General features: G+C 35.7%; 3 protein-coding genes across 5 annotated transcripts in view; 1 reads left to right on the forward strand and 2 right to left on the reverse strand.

Moving 5' to 3' along the window:
• Positions 1-587: 587 nt before the first annotated feature.
• On the reverse strand, positions 588-4,056 carry LOC142978104 (enoyl-CoA delta isomerase 1, mitochondrial-like). Of its 2 annotated transcripts, none has more exons than XM_076122383.1 (5): positions 3,811-3,937; positions 3,411-3,642; positions 3,063-3,209; positions 2,284-2,496; positions 588-1,192 (listed from the first exon to the last, which is right to left on the reverse strand). In XM_076122383.1, the coding sequence occupies exons 2-5, from the start codon at positions 3,639-3,641 to the stop codon at positions 935-937; spliced, it is 849 nt and encodes a 282-aa protein (XP_075978498.1). In that variant the 5' UTR covers position 3,642; positions 3,811-3,937; the 3' UTR covers positions 588-934. The 2 variants fall into 2 exon arrangements, with proteins under 2 accessions (XP_075978498.1, XP_075978497.1); XM_076122382.1 differs by having other exon boundaries at positions 589-1,192; positions 3,898-4,056.
• Positions 4,057-4,271: 215 nt separating this feature from the next.
• Positions 4,272-5,758, forward strand: Cnep1r2 (CTD nuclear envelope phosphatase 1 regulatory subunit 2). Of its 2 annotated transcripts, none has more exons than XM_076122397.1 (4): positions 4,272-4,494; positions 4,681-4,752; positions 5,127-5,261; positions 5,501-5,758. In XM_076122397.1, exons 1-4 carry the CDS (start codon positions 4,437-4,439, stop codon positions 5,662-5,664), a joined length of 429 nt encoding a protein of 142 aa, XP_075978512.1. In that variant the 5' UTR covers positions 4,272-4,436; the 3' UTR covers positions 5,665-5,758. The 2 variants fall into 2 exon arrangements, with proteins under 2 accessions (XP_075978512.1, XP_075978513.1); XM_076122398.1 differs by having other exon boundaries at positions 4,275-4,494; positions 5,519-5,758.
• LOC142978102 (CYFIP-related Rac1 interactor A) overlaps positions 5,747-20,248 on the reverse strand; it is a 40,111-nt gene continuing 25,609 nt past the window's right edge. The window contains exons 3-4 of the mRNA XM_076122379.1: positions 13,624-13,901; positions 5,747-8,797 (exon numbers count right to left, since the gene is read on the reverse strand). Coding sequence (XP_075978494.1) covers positions 8,533-8,797; positions 13,624-13,901 — 543 coding nt within the window. The 3' untranslated portion in view covers positions 5,747-8,532. The remainder of the gene's footprint in view (positions 8,798-13,623; positions 13,902-20,248) is intronic.

Consider the following 20,248-nt stretch of genomic DNA (forward strand, 5'->3'; position numbering starts at 1 on the left):
CTTACTGTTTATCTATTTATTTATATAAAAGAATATAGCAATAAAGATGTAAGTTAATAATAGTATGAAAAGGGATTGTTGTGGTTTGAAAGAAAATATTCCCCTTTCCACACACTCCATCGCGCATGATAGAGCGAAAGGTATCCTTAGATGGTTTGGTCATATAGAGAGAATGAATGAATGATGAATAATAAAAAAGAATAATTACTGTTTAATTTCAGTTCGCGAAGGTTTTCACCAGTAAACGTAGGTAGGTATTATGATAGTTTTTAGTTTAAAAGTATAGGTATAGAAGTTTCGTGTCAAGGCGGAACGATTTATAAACTAAAACTATTTAAGTATAAAAATAATCATCGTCGTCGTATAGGTGGCGGTCACTGTTGCGTAAAGATGCCTAATGGTGATACGTTATTTAATAACAGCCATTAATCAAATGATAATTTTAAAGTAGGCATATGAATATGTTGAAATACTCTGAGAATATTTAAATTATCTTCATTATACAAATTACCTTTCTTGTCAAGACTAGGCGCGGGTGTGTCACGAAATAAAATGTTTACATTTCTATTGTGTGTACATTAAGGAATAAGACTTCTTCTGTATTAAATACATTTATTTTTATTTACACGTTATTTATAACATACATTTTATAGCATTTCTCATTTGTTTAATATAAATTAGCAGCTCTATAGGACTCATATAAATTCACACATGATATTCAATTATTCACATAAAACTATACCTAGTAAAAACATGATAGGTATTGAACAGTCATATTACTATACAATAAGTATAATATTGTAAGATCGATGATTCAAATTTCTTCTTGGAACTACAAATATAAGTCTAGGGTAGGCAATATACAAATTTTAGCGAAATCACATGTCAATTGATTTACATATATAACTTTGTAACATAGGTAGGTACCTAATAACTACTTAGCGGCCTTCTTCTTCAGGCTTTGAATATACATATCTAATGACTGTTGTACTTTAGGGTTTTGGAGGAAAGCTAAGAACTCCTGTGTGTCTGCAGCGCGGTTCTTGTTCATCCACGCCAGAGGTCCCTGCCTTATCTTCTGTTTAGTGATGGCTCGCGCTAGAGGAGGGATCCTGTCGAACTTCTTTATGAACTTCTTACACTTGTCCACTGAGTCCGCTTTGTCGGACGCCGTTTCATCGATCAAACCCACCTATAACAATAATAAAATAATTAGTCTTTAACTTATAATCGTTTACAACTATTATTTAGATTGGAGAATATGTGATTATCTTTCTTTATAGGTATGTGCATAGATGCACGTAGGTAAAGGATGTGCATAAAATTTTATCACAATTATGGTTATAGTTATATTAGTTCGTTGTAACAGTGACTCGCCTAGAATATGCGCTAGTTACAAAGTGACTACATTCTTATTCTAGTATACTTTTTTGTATACTAAAATGACAATGTAGTCTGGGTCTTTGACTTGTGTCCTAAGTGTAAGGAGGTAATCTGAATGACAATAGATACTAAGGCCACGCCTCCACTACGTTTGTATCGAAATGTACGGATCGTAAGGATTTGTTGCATTCTATTAATTTGCTCATTACCAGTACTCAAAAGCTTGAAAGTCTGACGAGTCTTATCGATGGGTATCGTGTTATAACCTAGGTAATTGGGTTGTGGAGGTCCAATAGGCAGTCACTCCATATAAATTATAAAATAATGGTGCATCCGGTGAGACTGGAAGACGAATCCAACAAAGTTGGAAGAAAGGCTAGGCTAATTGATTGACTGGATAGATCCTTACGGGTCCGTATGCTCTAATTCTGACGCAGTGGACTATTTACGCTCAGTAGCTTCGGCTGTGCGATGTCCATCAGACAGTCACTAGTAACGGTTGATTGATTGTATTCAAATTTCAAGACATTTGTTTCATGAATGTGAAAAAACAACAATGACATTTCACTATATAAATACTACTTGTTACGATAATTTTAGTTTTTTACTAACGATGTTTCGTATAAATAGATTCAACATAAATTAGCATAATAGAAAAATAATGGCCAGTTTAATATTATTCAAGAGTAAATAACAGGAAATTTGTGAAAATATATGCATAATATGAAAAGCCAGCCATTATTCCAGTTCGTCACGACAAAAAAATGTTCTTTCCTACCAAAGATCAGTGTTAACTTGCTGATATTCACTCTTGGATAACCGAAAAAGAAACAATAAAGTCTTACACACCTAATAATGGCATAATATCATGTTTTTCTTAACTATTTACTGAGTATTTACCTTCAATGCTTCATCAACAGAAAACATTCTAGCAGTAGTGAGGGCGAATTCAGCTTCCCTCTGAGGTATGGTGTTGGTCATGGTGTCCATAAACCACTTTGGTGCGACGATTCCCAAGGCTGTCTCGTTTAGACCGATGGTGAACTTGCCGCCCACCATGACGCGGTATTCGCACGACATCGACAGCAAGCAACCGCCGGCTGGAGCATGACCCTGAATAAAATACAATTAAATAACTTAGTTTTACATCTATAGATAAATATATTAGATACTACTATGTCGTATTTTATTTTGTCATATTACAGAAATGATCTATAAGTTAAAGTTCTAAAAGTAAATTATCTTTGAAACTAATAATTGTGATGAAAAATGATGATATTATTTATTTACAAACAACTTAAGACAGGAATACTATAAGCAGAGTTTTAAATGGCCACCTACAAAAAAAAACACTATTCACTGCGCAGTGACGTATATTATGTAGGTATATTAAAACCTATTATAATGAGAGTTTATGATTTAGCTTACCTTTTCTATAATTCCTAGTCATAGTTTTGGCATGAAAATCATAACAATTTTCTACATTAAGAAATTCATATTTTCTTATTTTATTTAATTGGTATTTTGTGACAAAAACTTGAACATATTCAAATGTAATTCATTCAAATATTAGAAAGAGGTTAATTAATTTATTTGGGGTGGCCTATAGATAGAATTCTCAAAGTATGTTTTTAAAGTAAGAATCCAAAATAAATAAAATAGAAAGGTCATATACATACATTAATGGCAGCAGCTGAGACAAAGTTGGATCCAAACAGTTTGATCCATACTTCCTGTAATGTGGTCCAGAAAGTCTCTGCTCGCTTGATGTCTGGTTTATACATCTCCATAATGTCTAGACCGGCGGAGAATACTGTAGGTGATGACTGTAATCATAGACAATTTATTATGATAAACAGTATAGGTGTACGTTTATTTTTGCATACCCAATTCATGTTATTGAACTTTATGCAACAGTGGGTATATAAAGCATTTGTCATCTTCAATATTAAGAATACATTTAATTTAATAATGAGAGTCAACACATTCATACTTAAATTAAATTTTATCAACAAATAGGTACTTACGGATGTTAAAATCATTCCCTTGCACTTATTTTTAGCTACTTCATCCAAGGATTTACTCAAGTCTTGCAAGAGGTCTAAGTTGAGGCTGTTCACTGGTGGTCTTTGCATTGTTACAGTTGCTATTCCTTCATTGTCCACCTCCACAGCTGTGAGTGGGCCGGAGCTGGACATAGCTCTGAAGCCAGGCGCCACTCGCCGCACATTGTTTACTATTTGTCTGATGGGAAACATTCTGCAAATACCAACAGCTGATGTATAGTTACAGAAATAAAGTTTTAAAACAAAGTTTGTTATTAATTATCTTATGTGTTCCTAATTTATTTTAATGGTTTTAATAAGTATTAAAATTAACTAAATTATGAAGACTAAAAACTAAAACAAAACAAATGAACAGCAGTACCTAACGTTAACCACAAAAGTGTACTAGTAAAGTATGTGTAGTTAAAGCTATTTCGATTTGTAGGCTCGCTTACGTAGTTATACTTACGTGTTAAATAATGAATTAAAATTATTCGGTCGTTCACTTTCTTCAGCGAACGAACTCTATGAACCTTGGACTTTGCTTTGAGTTTAGATTTTAATTTGATTTGATTGATCAAGGCAGTCATCAGTGTGACCAATATATGTGTTCTTTTCTCCTTATAACAGGGGAATGTGTTACAATAAGTCGGGTTCTGCACACTAACATGTGATTTATGAATAAAGCTGCTTGCCTATTGAACTATTCGCTCATAGGCCTCAGTGCCTTACAAAGGTTAGGCAATCTTTAGCCAGAAAGTAGTTAAAGGAGCTTAAGTATACCGTTTCCTAAAAGACAGCATAACAAAATTGTTTCTCTATCTATGCTTGTCATGCGTGTCAACTGTCGCTCCTGTCACTGTCAAGAGCAAGAGGCTAGCCGTCAACGGCGTCAACATTATTGGGCTAAGAGAGGATTGTGAACAATCAAGTCTATTTCTTGAAAGTATAGTTAATAATTTATATTTAGTGGTTTGCAATATGTAGGTAGATAATTAATAAAGATATATGTTTATTGTTAACACTCGTGAATACAAAATGTCGTTAGAACAGACTGCTTGCGATGGTAAGTCATGTTTACTCAGCATAGTTGTTTTTTTGTGTATCGCACTTTGAACTTGCAGTTTTTGGCGTTCTTAAGCTTAGAATCTTATCATTTGCTATTTTTCAACTCATTATAACTTTAATTCGACTTCCTATACTCTTATCTTTATGATTATTAGTGACATAATTGAAATGGATACCTTTTCAGATTTGAAGGCGTTCGAGCGTCGCCTCACTGAAGTTATAGGATGTCTGCAACCGGCTACTATGAGATGGAGAAGTGTGTATTTATTATTGTTTATAAATTAATACAATGGACATTAAAAACGCGGTACCTGCTTAAAGACATAAATGTCATTGTTGCGTGCACTTAGATACATTATGAAAACCTAATTTTTATAATATACCCCATGTGGAATAGTTATGCGTTATAGTGGCTCTATGTGACTTCAAAGACAAGATAGTCTACTGTGTGAAAACATATTGTGTACTAATGTTAAAAATATTCTGTAAAGTTACTTCCTACACTCAATATTTTTTTTTGCTACTATCTGTGGTTTACCTTTTAAAGTAAATGAGTGTACAATTGTTTCAAAGTTGCTATTTACTGTATTTAATTAATAAAATAATATAATTGTGAATTTATTTTTCCAGTTTTGCTGACAGTGGTGTCAGTGTGCACAGCAATAGCTGCATATCATTGGTTGATGGACCCGCTCACTCCTGTTGTCTCCCTCACACAGTCTCTCTGGAATCACCCCTTCTTTGCTTTCACTTCAACATTCTTAGGTAAGTTGACTTGTTGAAATTGTTTAATATTTTTACTTATGTTATAGTTTTTTAATAAACTTCAATCATTTTTAATAGTTATATTTTTGCTTAAGTTTAGATTAGGTCACATGAACAAACCATGTGCATCCTAGAATGCCACCTTGGCATTGTTTATTACCACATGTTACTGATACATAGTTTTTTCTGTGTAAATGTAAAATGATTGTTGTATCATTATGTGTCATGTGTATTTACAGGTTTATTGTTATTTCTAGTGTTACTCTTCATGATGGGAGTGCACAGGAAGGTGGTGGCGCCGAGCATCATCACGGCGCGGACACGCTCAGTCCTCAACGACTTCAACATGTCTTGTGACGACACCGGCAAACTCATCCTCAAGCCGCGCCCCGCCAACACATAGCACCAAAATGTACATATTTTTTAAGTTAAGAATAAATTGTTTGATTGTTAATAAACTCTTTCATTAAAATAAAACAACAGTCTACAAGAATCTATCCAAGTTCATTTATTACTTATAACTTTGGTGTGTTTATTATATACAATAAATAAATGATAACTAAGAAAAATAGGTCTATCATACAAAACCACCTTAAACAATAACAAAAGTGTTGCAGTTTAAATAATTACAACAATCTTCAATAACTAGTACATATTGCATTTATTAATTTCGCTAGAAGAATTTACTAAAGATTTGGCTAAAGTTTCAACGAATTGCCAGTGCTATGATAAATTCTGAGTAATCAATACAAGTAAATAAATTAGGTAGACATATATCAGCTCCATCTCATTGTTACTACTCACAAACATTCATAGTGGCCACTGAGGCCCTTTCTATAATATTATCATCTACAATCATAAGCAATCAACATGTTTGTTTCGCCCAACTAGATCCTACTAACTGCTCAAAGTATGCTTAGACTCAACATGGAGTAATTGGAATTATAATAAATTGGAATAATTTTTCGAAAACTTATCGTTTATAAAAAAATATGGTTATAAATTTGGGCAGTGTTGATTAGGGTACGATATTATTATAATTCAATTCAATGAAACATTCAATTCCTCATAGTAAATGCAATTCAGAGTGCACACTGAGACGATCCTCGCAAGCAACAGTCGCAATTACAAGACAAATCTCAACAACGATACTATATAATATGATAACTATAATAAAGTATTGTGCTGACTGTGCATGTAAGTTAACTAACCATCCTAAGTTAATAATTGTATTTAATACTAAGATACTATACACGAAAGACGAGTGTTTGTGCTTAGTGAATTAATTATTGACAGCTATTTTACTCAATACACAGTATAGTGAAAGGGTTAACAAATTATTATATTTTGTAACATAAGTTCGTTTAGAAATGACTATATCACTAGATTATAAGCGACAGTAGGTACATCACACCGTCATCTGTGCCATATAAAACGTAATCTATTCAATATTTATTGCGCTATGATATCTCAGAGTCGACTGAAACACTAATTTCAATCCAATCAAATAACTTGAGATCCTATTTACGTAGAATAAAATCAACATTTAAAGTATGAATTTGAGCGTAATCAGCGGCTTTTAATATAATTATAAAATATAGTAGATATATCTCATATTTGTGAACCATCGACCCGCGGATAGACGGCACCGGGAGTAACCGATTGTATATACTTATAAAGTTGTAAATAAACAGTACATGCTTAATCGTTATACTTACATTTGAATTTATACATCAATAGTGAAACATATATCATACCTATAAATTCAATTTAAAATTATTATGTTAGTTAACATCAAGGCAGTGGTACATGCATAAATTCAACATTGTTAACACGACATACTTAACATTTTATTATAATTTTAGAAAAGGCATTGAAATTACACATAATATTCGCTCTAGGTACGCCTTCTCTTATTCAATAAGGCATTGGTTTCATGAGTTATACATTTCAGGTTTCTTAATTAACGTTTGGAGACTGTATGAACGGAAAATGCAGAAAATATTCGCGAGTGTCAATATATCAGTCTTTAAAAAATAACATGATGCACGAATAATTAAGTGAAATAATTACTAATTAATGTTGTTTATAAATCTTTGGAACCGAATACCGACGCACACTGGTCCGACGAGAGAGCGTGCGGAACAATAAAATTTGTGCTACATTATAATTTACAATAACTATTAATACCACCCAACACTGGGCTCGTTCGATGAGTAAGCAACATAATAATATCCTTCTGAACGCCACTAGCAGAGAAATTACGGAAACATTATCTGGTTTGTACCTAACAACTAACACATTCGATTTATAATAAAACAACTTAAAATCAGAATGACGGATACAAATGTTGTTTGTTGTTAGTTTCAATGTCAGTAGGTCGTCGCGAAGGATATAATTATAATCACTCGACACTCATCCAAACAATAACAATCCATACTCTTGAATAAATTGTACAATAAATCATGTGGTAACCAATTATATGATCCAAGGCAGTTTTATATAGTAGAATACAATGTAAATAATACTTCTTTTCAATTACGTTACACATTAGAGTTGTCTAAGCCTTCTTATGATAGTTTTATAAAAGCTAACGTTACGAGTTGCGACTGACAGCTATGTCTGTTGTGACGAGAGGATTCAATGAAACCTTGCACGAGTGTGGGAGTGTAGGGATACTTTCTCTATATTCATTATTAACATTTTGCTTTTGAAGCACGCTAAACATTAACACAAGAAAAATATAATTTAGTGTAGATATATTCGTCTCCACTTACACGATATTCCCCGAAATTCACTCGCAAACACAAGACTGGAAAGTATAAGTATTAATATTCAGTAACAATAATATACACAATGATAATAGTTTACTTTGTTAATTTAGTTCACCCGCAGGAATTAAATACAACAATGATTATACTTAGACGACACGTTATATTCTCTCATCCATACGACGTAGTTTAAGGGCACTATTATTAAATTGATATCATTTGTAATAACTTTAGCGACAGCCTCGTCATTATTATTTTAGTTATTCCTATTATTAATATGTATAAAGGAAATTTTAAAACATTCCCTATTCTATAGTATATTCGTATTCGTGGTCCATGACAACTCATGTTTCGAGTTGCGTGATCGATGAGAGATTGGTGGTATGCTATAATGGGTCGGTATCGCTAAGGAGCAAAATAAAGGCGTGTACGAGATATCCCCACAGGTAATTATTGTCGCATCATTCCCCACAGCAACATGCAAGGCTCGAGTGTTGTCCTCACGCCGCCAACAGCGTCCTGATGTTCTTGGGCGTCGACTGATGGTTTAAATGCTTCGTCGTATACCTGAGGGCGTTAAGGAGAGGTTCCGCCTTCGTCGGCGGCTGTTGTTGCAGGAACTTGACGCATCCTTTGACGTCGACGGACGAGGAGCGGCAGAAGGCGCCCGACGGATGCACCCAGTCGTACAGGATGATCAGACCGACCATCACGCGCAACACTAGTAGCGATGTCTCCTCGCGACTAAACTGTGCCACCAGTTTTCTGTAACAGAATATTCATGTATGTTAACGATAGCATAATATAACGTCATGGAAGTTCTCGTAATTAATACTGAGCTCCAGACATGTAAATTGCTTTATACTAGAAACCCAGATTTGTGTAACGAAAATACTTTGTGATGTGTCCTATTTTATAAAGTAAACTTGGGAATGTTGCATGGTCTTTTGATATAGTTGCTTGAAATGTACAGCAAATAAATAAGTAGACGTTTGTTTTGGGTCACATGTGTTATGTTTACAAAATTTACGACATAATAAAACTATATGCGCGAGGCGGTAGTGGCCGGGTGTGGGTCGAGGCATGGTTGGGCCCGTGATTCGGGTCGCACACTCGTGCCTGCTTCGCCCACGCGTTGTCCCGGTGCGCAGTGCGGACCATGCACTCCGGTATGTCGACGCAACTGTACTTTGTTCAAATCCAAACTTACTCGTGCTTACATTTTACTTATGTATGTTGCTTTATAGATAAGTATTTACGACAGATACGCGAACTTTTTACAGAACGTGATGTAAATGGAAACTCAGTAGATTAACGCCTGTTACGTTAACCACTGAAGTAAACGTGGGATTATCTTTACTGTGAACATTAATAACGTAATTATAATATTTTGTTATTAAATTTAGAAGAATCTAAGGCACAAGCCGTAAAATATTATAGGTAGAAAATTAATTCCTTTTGTTCACCAGATTTAATAAATTCTAATTAGTATAAAGTCCTAAGAAATTTAATCAGGATGTTCGTGAGCGAATCAGTTGGAAATATTAACACATTAATCAACAAATATTTCATTAATTTAATATTCTAAGATATTAAGTAATTTATTTGAGCCGAAGACTTAGGAACCGTTTAATCAAAATAATGGAAATAGGTCATGAAAGGAGGTCAAATGAATATATTTTTAACGCAACGGTTTTGGGTTTAATTGACCAAATTCCTTTTTTCGAATGAGGAAACAATTGTACGTAAATTACAATGCAATAAGACATTTGGATACAACAACTGCTTCCAGCTAGGACAGAACCTAAATGTGTTTACACTTTTATATTTCATAGTTTTAAGAGCATAACGGTAACTGTGTAGTTTTTTTTTTGTTATTATGCGGCTGACTTTAACTAAAGAGAGCTAAAAGCCCTTATTTAATAAAGAATTAAAAACCAGCAAAGACTCTAGAATAACCTATCAAAATAAAATGTCAGTAAATCTTCAAAATTCAATAATTATAATATTAATACTCTATTCCAGGATATGTGAATCTATTTGATCAATTATAGTATCGATTATAAATAACAAACCCGGGATTGTTAGCTTGCTAGTTTATATGGCACAGCAACAGGTAATTTAATTGAATAAGCTAAGTTGAGCGTGGCAACACTGGCAACTTTAAACTCGAGTTAATGCGTCGGGCTTTAATTCATCGCGAAAGTTTGCGTTTAGATCTGTAGCTCAGCTTACCTTTCAATTACCTAGTTATAGGAGTATTTTGTTACTTAGTGGCTTTAAATTGACAAATCGAGAAAAGAAAACACGTAAGATCGTTATCATAAACGCGCCGATTTTTTCTTTTCATTTCCATTCACTCATTGACAGCCTAATATTTTCTTGTTTTAGTTCATACAATGAAAAGATATTCTTATTCCGAGATTAATTTCGTATATCTTATAATTACAACTTAACCTCGATATAAGTAAAACCACGTAAAAAGCTAACTTTCGAATAACCGCTACAAATCGATAAGTTAATTATTCTGAAAAGTCGATTTGTTATAAGCTTGAATAAATCGTTCCACAAGCGTAACGAGTTACGATACTCTAGGTTCCGATGCGATAGCGATCTGATAAATGAGCGCCGTACGCCTCTTAATAATGACTAACGGATCCTACGGTAATACTACCCTAGCTTCCGATACAATGTCAGGATTAAAACCTTGAATAGACGATTACGAAACCTTATAGCCGGTGTCAATATGATACCTATTTTCAGGTAGTAACTGAGATAGGACCGTTCATCTTCTTGTCTTGTTGTCGTATGATTAGTTGTCAACCTAGTGCCAAAGTTGTTGAAGCCGCTCGTGGCTTAACGACTGTTATTTTAATTGACACCGGGACCGGCTTTTTACGTGCCCTCCGGAGCACGGAGACGTCCAGTTTAGATACCACTATGCAGTCACCCATCTATGGAGTGACCGCGCCAAAGGTCGACTTATAATTCCACAAATCGTTTATCGGTATCCCTTATTTAGATGACATTATGAAGAATAGGTTAACTAAGATTGGTTATTGGCAACAGGTCCCAAATATATTACTCCTGCTCGTTTGATTACCAATCGAGTACCATATTGGGATATAGAAGATACGTTCATTATAATTCGTATCACGATTTTATTGTCAATTTCGATGAAGCAAAGTATCGAAACACAATTGAGTTTTGGTAACATAATAAATTATGCTTGAAGCTTGAACGTCTATTTTATAAACTAAATGAAGCCATGTTACACGGTTGTATAGAATTTATACTCGTTCACGAATAGTTTAAACTATGGTCTTAATAGATAGTCAACATGTGTAAGTACTAGATCTTCCGTAAAAAAAGAAAATAATTTAACATTATTGCGATGAAATTTATCAATAAACACATCTGCACATTCCAATCTAGATTTAGGATAAAACTCAGAATTTGTTTATACAACTTTGCGTCTAAACTAAAACTATTTACAGATTAAGAACGCACCTAGACCAAAGTATTCATTATTCTACTTCCAACGTTATTTTGAAAATAAACAATCTAAGTGCTACAAAATTGAATGTTTAGTTAACAATCTATCAAATTGTGGCTACATTCTAGCTCGACTGTTGCACTAGCCACTAATAGTGGTAGGAACCAATTAGTTGCAATCATCATGTGCGCGCGTGGTACGGAAGTGGTCACTTGTGTACAGGCCGAGGTGGACGAAATCACGACTGTCACACATCACTCACATCGTATCGACGAGGAAATGTACAGAGGAAACTGTTATCAAATAGTTAATTAGACTTATGTTATGTTTTCGTCACATTCCCATATTGTTTAAAAGAAATACCCACCCAGACATGTAATTTTGCGACGTAACTGATTACTTATTGATATAAACAGAATGCTATCTCCATATTGCGTGAATATCCGGTGAGTCAATGTCACGAGTCTAAATATGGCTACGTTTTTCTTAATCCATGCAAACCCAAAACCCGTAGGAGGATAAAATCAAAGGAGAACATGACGCGTAGGAGGCGGTTATGGCAACCCGTTATCCACATAGACCTACAGAGGTATTGGGCAACGACATGACACATAAAGGCATATCTAATGATGCAACGGTACAACGGCAATGTGCAACTAATACAGCCGTTTATGATGTGATAAACAAAACAGATGCTTCTACTATCAAACAACATATGGTATGAATATTTCTGTAATCATTTATTGTTCAAGCAATTTCACTGCAGAACAGATAGGAGAATTCTCGGAAGCTATTTGCCGAATTGTTTTCCAGTTGGAGGTTGCAGGCGCGTTCCGATTTTCACCCTAGCTAGACAGAAGGGACGGAAACTAAATTAGCTACGACGGTAATATCTGACAAATGAGTACTTCTTAGGGGGAGATAAAGAAAAGACAATACGTTTATTTATTTGCCAATACATACTCAGATAAGTTTTACTCAGTCGAAGCAAAAGTTGTAGAATTTATGAAAATTATCATGAACAATTTATCTAGACTATCAGAACTATATGAATTGGATAATAATAGGTGTATTATCATAAGCAAATTGGTCAAGGTGAGCACGCACTTCAGACTCCGGTGCTTTGATAAGATTTGGCTTGAAAACGATGCAGCGAACAATAGCGATGATTGTGTTGAAGTGGGATCCAATGAGTCGGCACTGCGGGTCTCCACACTCAAAAGCCAAGAGGGCACGTGTCTTAACAAGTGACAGTTGATTTATTTCCATTTACACGAGATCTCGAGCGTGTCGGTGCCGTGCGCGACACACGATCCTTGTAATGGATACGCTCTCATTGTCGCAAGGATAGGGAGTGGACTAACCGCGGTGATACATACCGGCTTACATGTCTTAGTCTTACCAACTACTTACTTGCTACTGTTCTCAACGAAATCATTATTACTTTAAGTAAAGCCAAAGCGGTAATAAATCAGGTAAAACTTCAAAGTATTTATAGTTCAACGTTGCAAACTTTTAAAAGATTTACAATGCCATTCCTTCCATCTTTCTCTCACGTATATCAAATTAAAACTTGGCGTACACAGCTCTGCTACAACTCGAACACCCGACAGATGTCAGAAAACTTTACACAAGTCAACCTTTTGTTGAACTTTGATTTACTAAACTAATTCCAATGTAGCACGTAGCAATCCGAGAAGCGAGCGAAAATAGACGTTCGAAGTCCTAGGCGGTTTTACAGGTGTACCGTATTATACGTCGGTGAACGTCGGGAGTTTGAAAATCCGGTTAGTACGTGTAATCTGAGATTGGCGTCTATTACGTTGGTCTAGTTTTGGAACTGGTGCATACTGTGGGCGCTGTTGATCGCGAAACGTTCATATTGTGCTGAAACTGGTGTATTGTGAACGCTTGGAACAAAACAGAAGCGGAAATGGTGTCAATAACTCCCGCTTCGGTTTGCTACCTGCATTTCGTAAATTTGGAACAACATGGCTGATACTTTGAAATACTAAGCACTTCAGTAATGATTGTGTGGGTTGTCTAGGGATTATTTGTTGTGAAATGTAGATATAGTACTTAGTAAAATACTTACGGATTCTCCAACATTCGAAGGCACACTTTGGCCATCGTGCTGAGCGTTTCCGTCGTATTCTCCAAGTCTTGTTGATTATCGTTGACGAACTGGCTGGTGGCTTCGGAGAGCACTTTGAGCATCGGCGTGGCTTGTGCGTAGAACAGTGACATTCTATTGGCTACTTCTGCTGTTATGTGCGGCTCCTCGCCCGGTGGTAGTTCGGCGTTGATGAGGCCCCCTCTCGACACGCTTCGTCTGTAGTAACTGAAGTCGTTTTGTATCGCTGGCGTTTTCATCTGAGAACAAAGAATACACAATTAAGTGATTAACAAACAAACGTGATTTTATTAGAAACTTGCTGACTCGGCGAACTTCCGCCAGCCAAAAGTTAGTTCATTTATTGCATTTAAAAAAAAATCTCTCCGTAGGAACCATCCTCGTGCTCCAAGGAATATAATAAAAAAGATTTAGAGAAATTTGTTCAGCCGACCCGAAGATTTGCGCCAAGCAACACATTTGGAGATAATTTTTTACATATAAGATATTATGTACTCTTTAGTACACGTCTACTGTTCAGGACATGCTTACTAATAAAAATTTGTGATGACTCATAACATAATAGACGAAAGGGGTGTTAGTTTACAATGGCCAAGTTGTTCCGGATGACATCATCAAACTCAGCAGGTCCTTGATAAGGGCAGTTTTCAACACAGGAAGGGTGGTAAATGGTAAACACAATGAAAACGATATTTTACCACATTTGTTTAACACACGCTCTCGTGCTTCACGCCAACAATGTTATTTTTCATCTTGTAACATAAACAAGTCCTTGTAATATAAGTAAATGTCTTCGCGAAGGATATCGCTTGTCATAAATAAGTTTGGAAAATCCACTTTAGGGGAATTTGCTGGGAGAAGACGTAATGGAACGTCTTAAAACAATGTTGATCGGGCTCTATATACCATGATCTTTGACAAAGTACCTACTCGGTAAAATCAACAAAAATCTGTCTTTATAAATAAAATTGACTGTATGTACGCCCATATCTTTTGAATAACTAAACTAAATTGGATAATTCCATTTTAATATATTTCTCACTGTCGGGACAAGGTTTGTAAACGATCGATGGTAAGTATCTAAATTCACACGGGAATAGAATAAACGGGATAATATTATACGATACCCGGACGAAGTCGGGCCAGTCCGCTAGTTCAATGTAAATATAAAAACTGATCGAAACATTTTATCAGTTCAAAAGGCAGGCAATTTCTAAATAGTAAAAAGGCTCGTAATGATCATCGTGTTATCAAAGAAAATTCAATAATTGGTTTCCTTTTATTTTAATGGGTCGCCTTGATCCAACTGGCTCAAATCAATTTTGACAACAAAACCTTTGACTTTACAAAAATCAAGTCTTCAATTAATTTGGACAACTCTTTCCATTATTAATCGTGATTTTTCTGAACATTTTATTGCCTCAGTTAGACACGGGTCTTTTCATTTCAGATTGAAACGGGTCCAGACAGTGAAGAGCTAAATTACTAAATGTATCTATAAAAAAGGTCAGGTCCGCACTCGCAACCGGCGGTCCTGTATGACAAGATGTATGGATGTGAATGAGGCAAGGGAAGATTGTAAGGATCGTACCAAGTGGCGTTCTTTGGTCTCTGCCTACAGATATGGCAAAAAGGCGTGATATTATGTACTAGCTGACCCGCGCAACTTCGCTTGCGTCACATATGAGAAAATGGGTGAAATTTTTCCCCGTTTTTGTAATTTTTTTTACTGGTACTCGGCTTCTATTGGTCGTAGCGTGATGATATATGGCCAATAGCCTTCCTCGATAAATGGGCTATCTAGCACTGAAATATTTTTTTAAATCGGACTAGTAGTTTCTGAGATTAGCGCGTTCAAACAAACAAACAAACTCTTCAGCTTTATAATATTAGCATAGATGTATGTATGTCCGTACGTATGTATGTATGCAAGTAATGTAAGTATGTCTGTATGTAATAGTATGAATGTTTCTGAAATACGCAAGTGTTGTAAAGATCAGAGGCATGGATAACAAAATGCTTCTATTTTGGTTATTACAAGGTTGCCAGCTACCACGGTATAATCCAATTAGCAACATAAATAGCTGCCAACATTAAACCTCCCTTATCCACGTTTTATTATTTTTTGCTTAGCGTATTTTGAGCAAATTAAATTGGGATGAAAATGTATAAGTTATTGTAGCTTATGTTATTGTGAGACCAAAAAATTGGTTATTTCATGACTGTAAAGGGGAAACTTGTTCGTACAGAGGAAATAATAATTATTATAAAAATACTTACGTATAAAACACTCTACTCTCATTTGAATAAAACCTAAACCTTTTTCGGTCAATAGTTTTTTGAACAAGGTTAGTTAGTACTTAATTCACATCGGTATAGTTAAACGAGGTTTTATGCGTTACACATTGGACTTATAACATCCTATGCTAAAGTTATGTTTAGCTTAAAAAAATTCAGTAAATTTATTTTTTTAAGCTTCTATTTTTACGAATACCTACTTTCATTTCCGAATGAAGAATGAATATAATGAATGAATTAAGAAGTCAATATGAATAGTGTTCTTTGATAGATTTGACTTTTATCAAAGTATCATTAGTCTACGTTTTCAATTTATCCACTTCTTATAAATAGAAGAAATAAATCAATTCTAAGTATATTTTATTAAAAGTTAAGCGGATTCGATACACCACGCTTTTTTTATAAGGCGATTACTTAAGGTCTCAATAAATTGTCTTTTTAAAATAAATATAAGTAATTTAGTATGGATATTGTATTATGTTGAGAGGAAAATAATATTTTTTATTATACAATAATAAATATTTCGTAACAATAAAGTTTAATATTAAATATGCATTAGGTATGCCGTTTACTATGATAATAATACATGCTTTTCTTGACCTTATATGTACTTTATAATCTACTATATAAAAATAAGTCGGGTTTTCCTTCCTGACGCTATAACTCCAGAACGCACGAACCGATTTCCACGGTTTTGGATTCGTTGGAAAGGTCTCGAGCTCCGCGAGGTTTATAGCAAAGAAAATTCAGGAAAAAATTCAACAGAAAGGCGAAAAAACAGAGAAAATCATTTTTCTCATACAGCGCCATCTCTGATACATAGCATGTACTACATACCAATATTTGTATCGTATTTCTTTTAATATTTTTATTTGACAGCTACTCATTGTAGATGGTGCCGGTGCGTGATATATTGTTTGACAGAGAATTTCATGTGAAAAAACGGTATTGTGTTCAAAAAAGTAAAAAATATAAGTTATTCGTTTCCTAACATTTTAATTGGAAACCAACAAATCAATTACGTGTATTGTGCAGATTTATATTCGATTTCAACAGCAGGCATTTTGTCTTTAAGGTGGTAAGTTAAACTGTGTAAATTATGTGGATCGTGCATTTGAGGTTAAATTCACTACTCTGTCCATAGTCCAAAATGCCTAGAGGACGACGTGCGAACATCGGCCGCCGCACAAGACATGCAAGCCAGCAACAAGTGTATTCACAGAACTTAAGCGAAGTAAGACAAAATATAATAAGAGAAAATGCCCGATTAAGACAGCGCGTGAGCACACGAAGATCATTGGCATCATACAATCGCTTGGCATTCCAATATGATCCCACTGCGAACTACAGTAATGATGAAAATTTAGATATTGGACCAATGACGACTGTATGCCGATATTGTAATGCGTTAAAGTTTAAAAGAGAAACGGCTGGATTGTGTTGCGCAAGTGGAAAAGTCAAACTGGATCCATTACTTACACCACCACAGCCACTGAAACAATTGTTCGATGGAAGTGATCACGATTCCTACCATTTTCTTCAACACATCCTTGAATACAATAACTGCTTTCGCATGACTTCCTTTGGAGCTAATATCATTCGAGAAGGCGGCTTTATGCCGACTTGCAAGGTAAAAGATACAACACACAGAACCAATCACTCACACTAACAAAATGAATTGCAACAATAAAAACTACATATACACCAAACACTACACCATCACACGATCAGAAGTTACACCGTATTCTTCAACAAATGATTGTTTGCAATTACAGATACAAGGACAAATATATCATTTGCATGGTTCAATGGTGCCATCACCGGATGAGCCGCATCAATTTCTGCAAATATATTTTATTTCGTCGATGGTGGATCAGCTGAATGTGCGTTGCAATATACAGGGAACACAACAGTTAAAGAGACGAATTATAGAACAGTTGCAAGCATTTTTTCACGCTAATAACGCTGTGGTTAATATGTTCAAAACAGCATTGGAACAAATGCCATCGGATACGCACAAATTTGTCATAAGAGCGGATTGTACCCCAACAGGTGAACACGTGCGAAGATTCAATGCACCCACCGTTAATGATGTTGCTGCAATTATTGTTGGCGATCCAACTAAATCGCGAGACATTGTCGTTCAGCGAAGAAGCAATATCATGCATCGTGTAAACGAGACACATCGTTTGTACGATGCGTTACAATATCCAATCATTTATTGGCAAGGGCAAGACGGATACGACATCACGTTGAAGATGGTCGATCCAATTACAGGTAAAATATTCACACACTAATTATATTGCTATTATTGGTTTCTATTAACAATTCATTTAATTTTGCATTTTCAGGTGTATCAACGAATAAAAATCTAAGCGCAATGAATTACTATGCGTATCGTTTGATGATTCGTACACATGAGGAGAATGTCATTCTGAAGTGCCGTCGGCTATTCCAGCAATTCGCTGTCGACATGTATGTCAAAGTCGAGACCGAACGTTTAGCGTTCATCCGATACAATCAGGCAAAGCTACGATCTGAGGACTATATACACTTGCGTGATGCTATTCATTCAGATGGCGATGTTCAGAATGTTGGACGTCTGACGATTCTTCCATCATCATATATCGGAAGCCCACGCCACATGCACGAATACGCTCAAGACGCTATGACGTACGTGCGAAATTATGGAACTCCGGATTTGTTTATTACGTTCACTTGCAATCCGAAGTGGATGGAAATTGAACGTGAGATGGAACCGGGACAAAAACCGCAAGATCGCCATGACATAATCGCCAGAGTATTTCAGCAAAAACTCAAGTTTATTATGGATTTGCTTACTAAGTATCGAGTTTTTGGTGACACACGTTGTTATATGTACTCGGTGGAATGGCAGAAGCGTGGACTACCGCATGCTCATATCCTAATTTGGTTGCTGAACAAATTACATTCAAATGAAGTGGATGACATCATATCAGCTGAAATTCCTGATCCAGTCACTGATCCCCATCTACACGACATTGTGACGACGCAGATGGTGCATGGACCGTGCGGTGCTTTGAATCCATTATCGCCTTGCATGGCTGATGGAAAGTGCACAAAACGATATCCGCGACCGTTAGTTGCTGAAACAGTCACAGGGCACGATGGATATCCAGTTTATCGTCGGCGTTCAAAAGAAGATAATGGTCGAACTATTAAAGTCAAAGTTCAAAATCAAGAGATTGAGATCGGAAATGAATTCATTGTACCATATTGCCCGCTGCTATCACGAATTTTCGAAACACATGCAAACGTTGAGAGTTGTCATTCGGCCAAATCAATCAAATATTTGTGCAAGTACGTCACAAAAGGCAGCGACATGGCTGTGTTTGGTATTGCGTCGGAAAATGCGAATGACGAAATCAGCAACTTCCAAATGGGCAGATACGTCAGTACTAATGAAGCACTGTGGCGATTATTGTCATTTCAAATTCATGAAAGATATCCCACAGTTGTACATTTAGCAGTGCATTTGGAAAATGGCCAAAGAGTTTACTTCACTGAGGCTAATGCCGCACAACGAGCTGAGAGACCACCATCGACAACATTGACTAGCTTCTTTTCAATGTGTGAAACAGATCCATTCGCAGCGACGCTGATGTACGTTGAAATGCCCAAGTATTACACTTGGAATCAATCAACAAAGAAATTCCAACGTCGCAAACAAGGCACCCCAGTTCCAGATTGGCCACAGGTGTTTTCCTCTGATGCACTAGGTCGTATGTATACTGTTCATCCTAGAAATGATGAATGTTTTTATTTGCGACTGCTGTTGGTAAATGTACGTGGACCAAAATCATTTGCGCATTTGAAAACTGTGAATGGCCACCAATGCCAAACATATCGAGAAGCATGTCAACTATTGGGTTTGCTGGAGAACGATTCTCATTGGGATTTAACACTTGCCGATTCAGTTGTTTCATCAAATGCGTACCAAATACGAACGCTGTTCGCAATTATCATCACCACATGTTTTCCTTCACAACCAATGCAGTTATGGAACAAATACAAAGACGACATATGTGAAGATATCTTGCATCGTTTGCGCATTCAAACGAATAATCCTGACATGCAAATAACCGATGAAATCTACAATGAAGGATTGATTCTGATTGAGGATCAATGCTTGACTATTGCAAACAAGCTACTGATTGAAGTAGGAATGATTGCGCCAAATCGATCGATGCACGATGCATTCAACCAAGAATTAAATCGAGAGCTGCAATACAATGTTGATACATTTCAG

The sequence above is a fragment of the Anticarsia gemmatalis genome, chromosome 14 (genome assembly GCF_050436995.1).
Source record: "Anticarsia gemmatalis isolate Benzon Research Colony breed Stoneville strain chromosome 14, ilAntGemm2 primary, whole genome shotgun sequence".
Taxonomy (NCBI): domain Eukaryota; kingdom Metazoa; phylum Arthropoda; class Insecta; order Lepidoptera; family Erebidae; genus Anticarsia; species Anticarsia gemmatalis.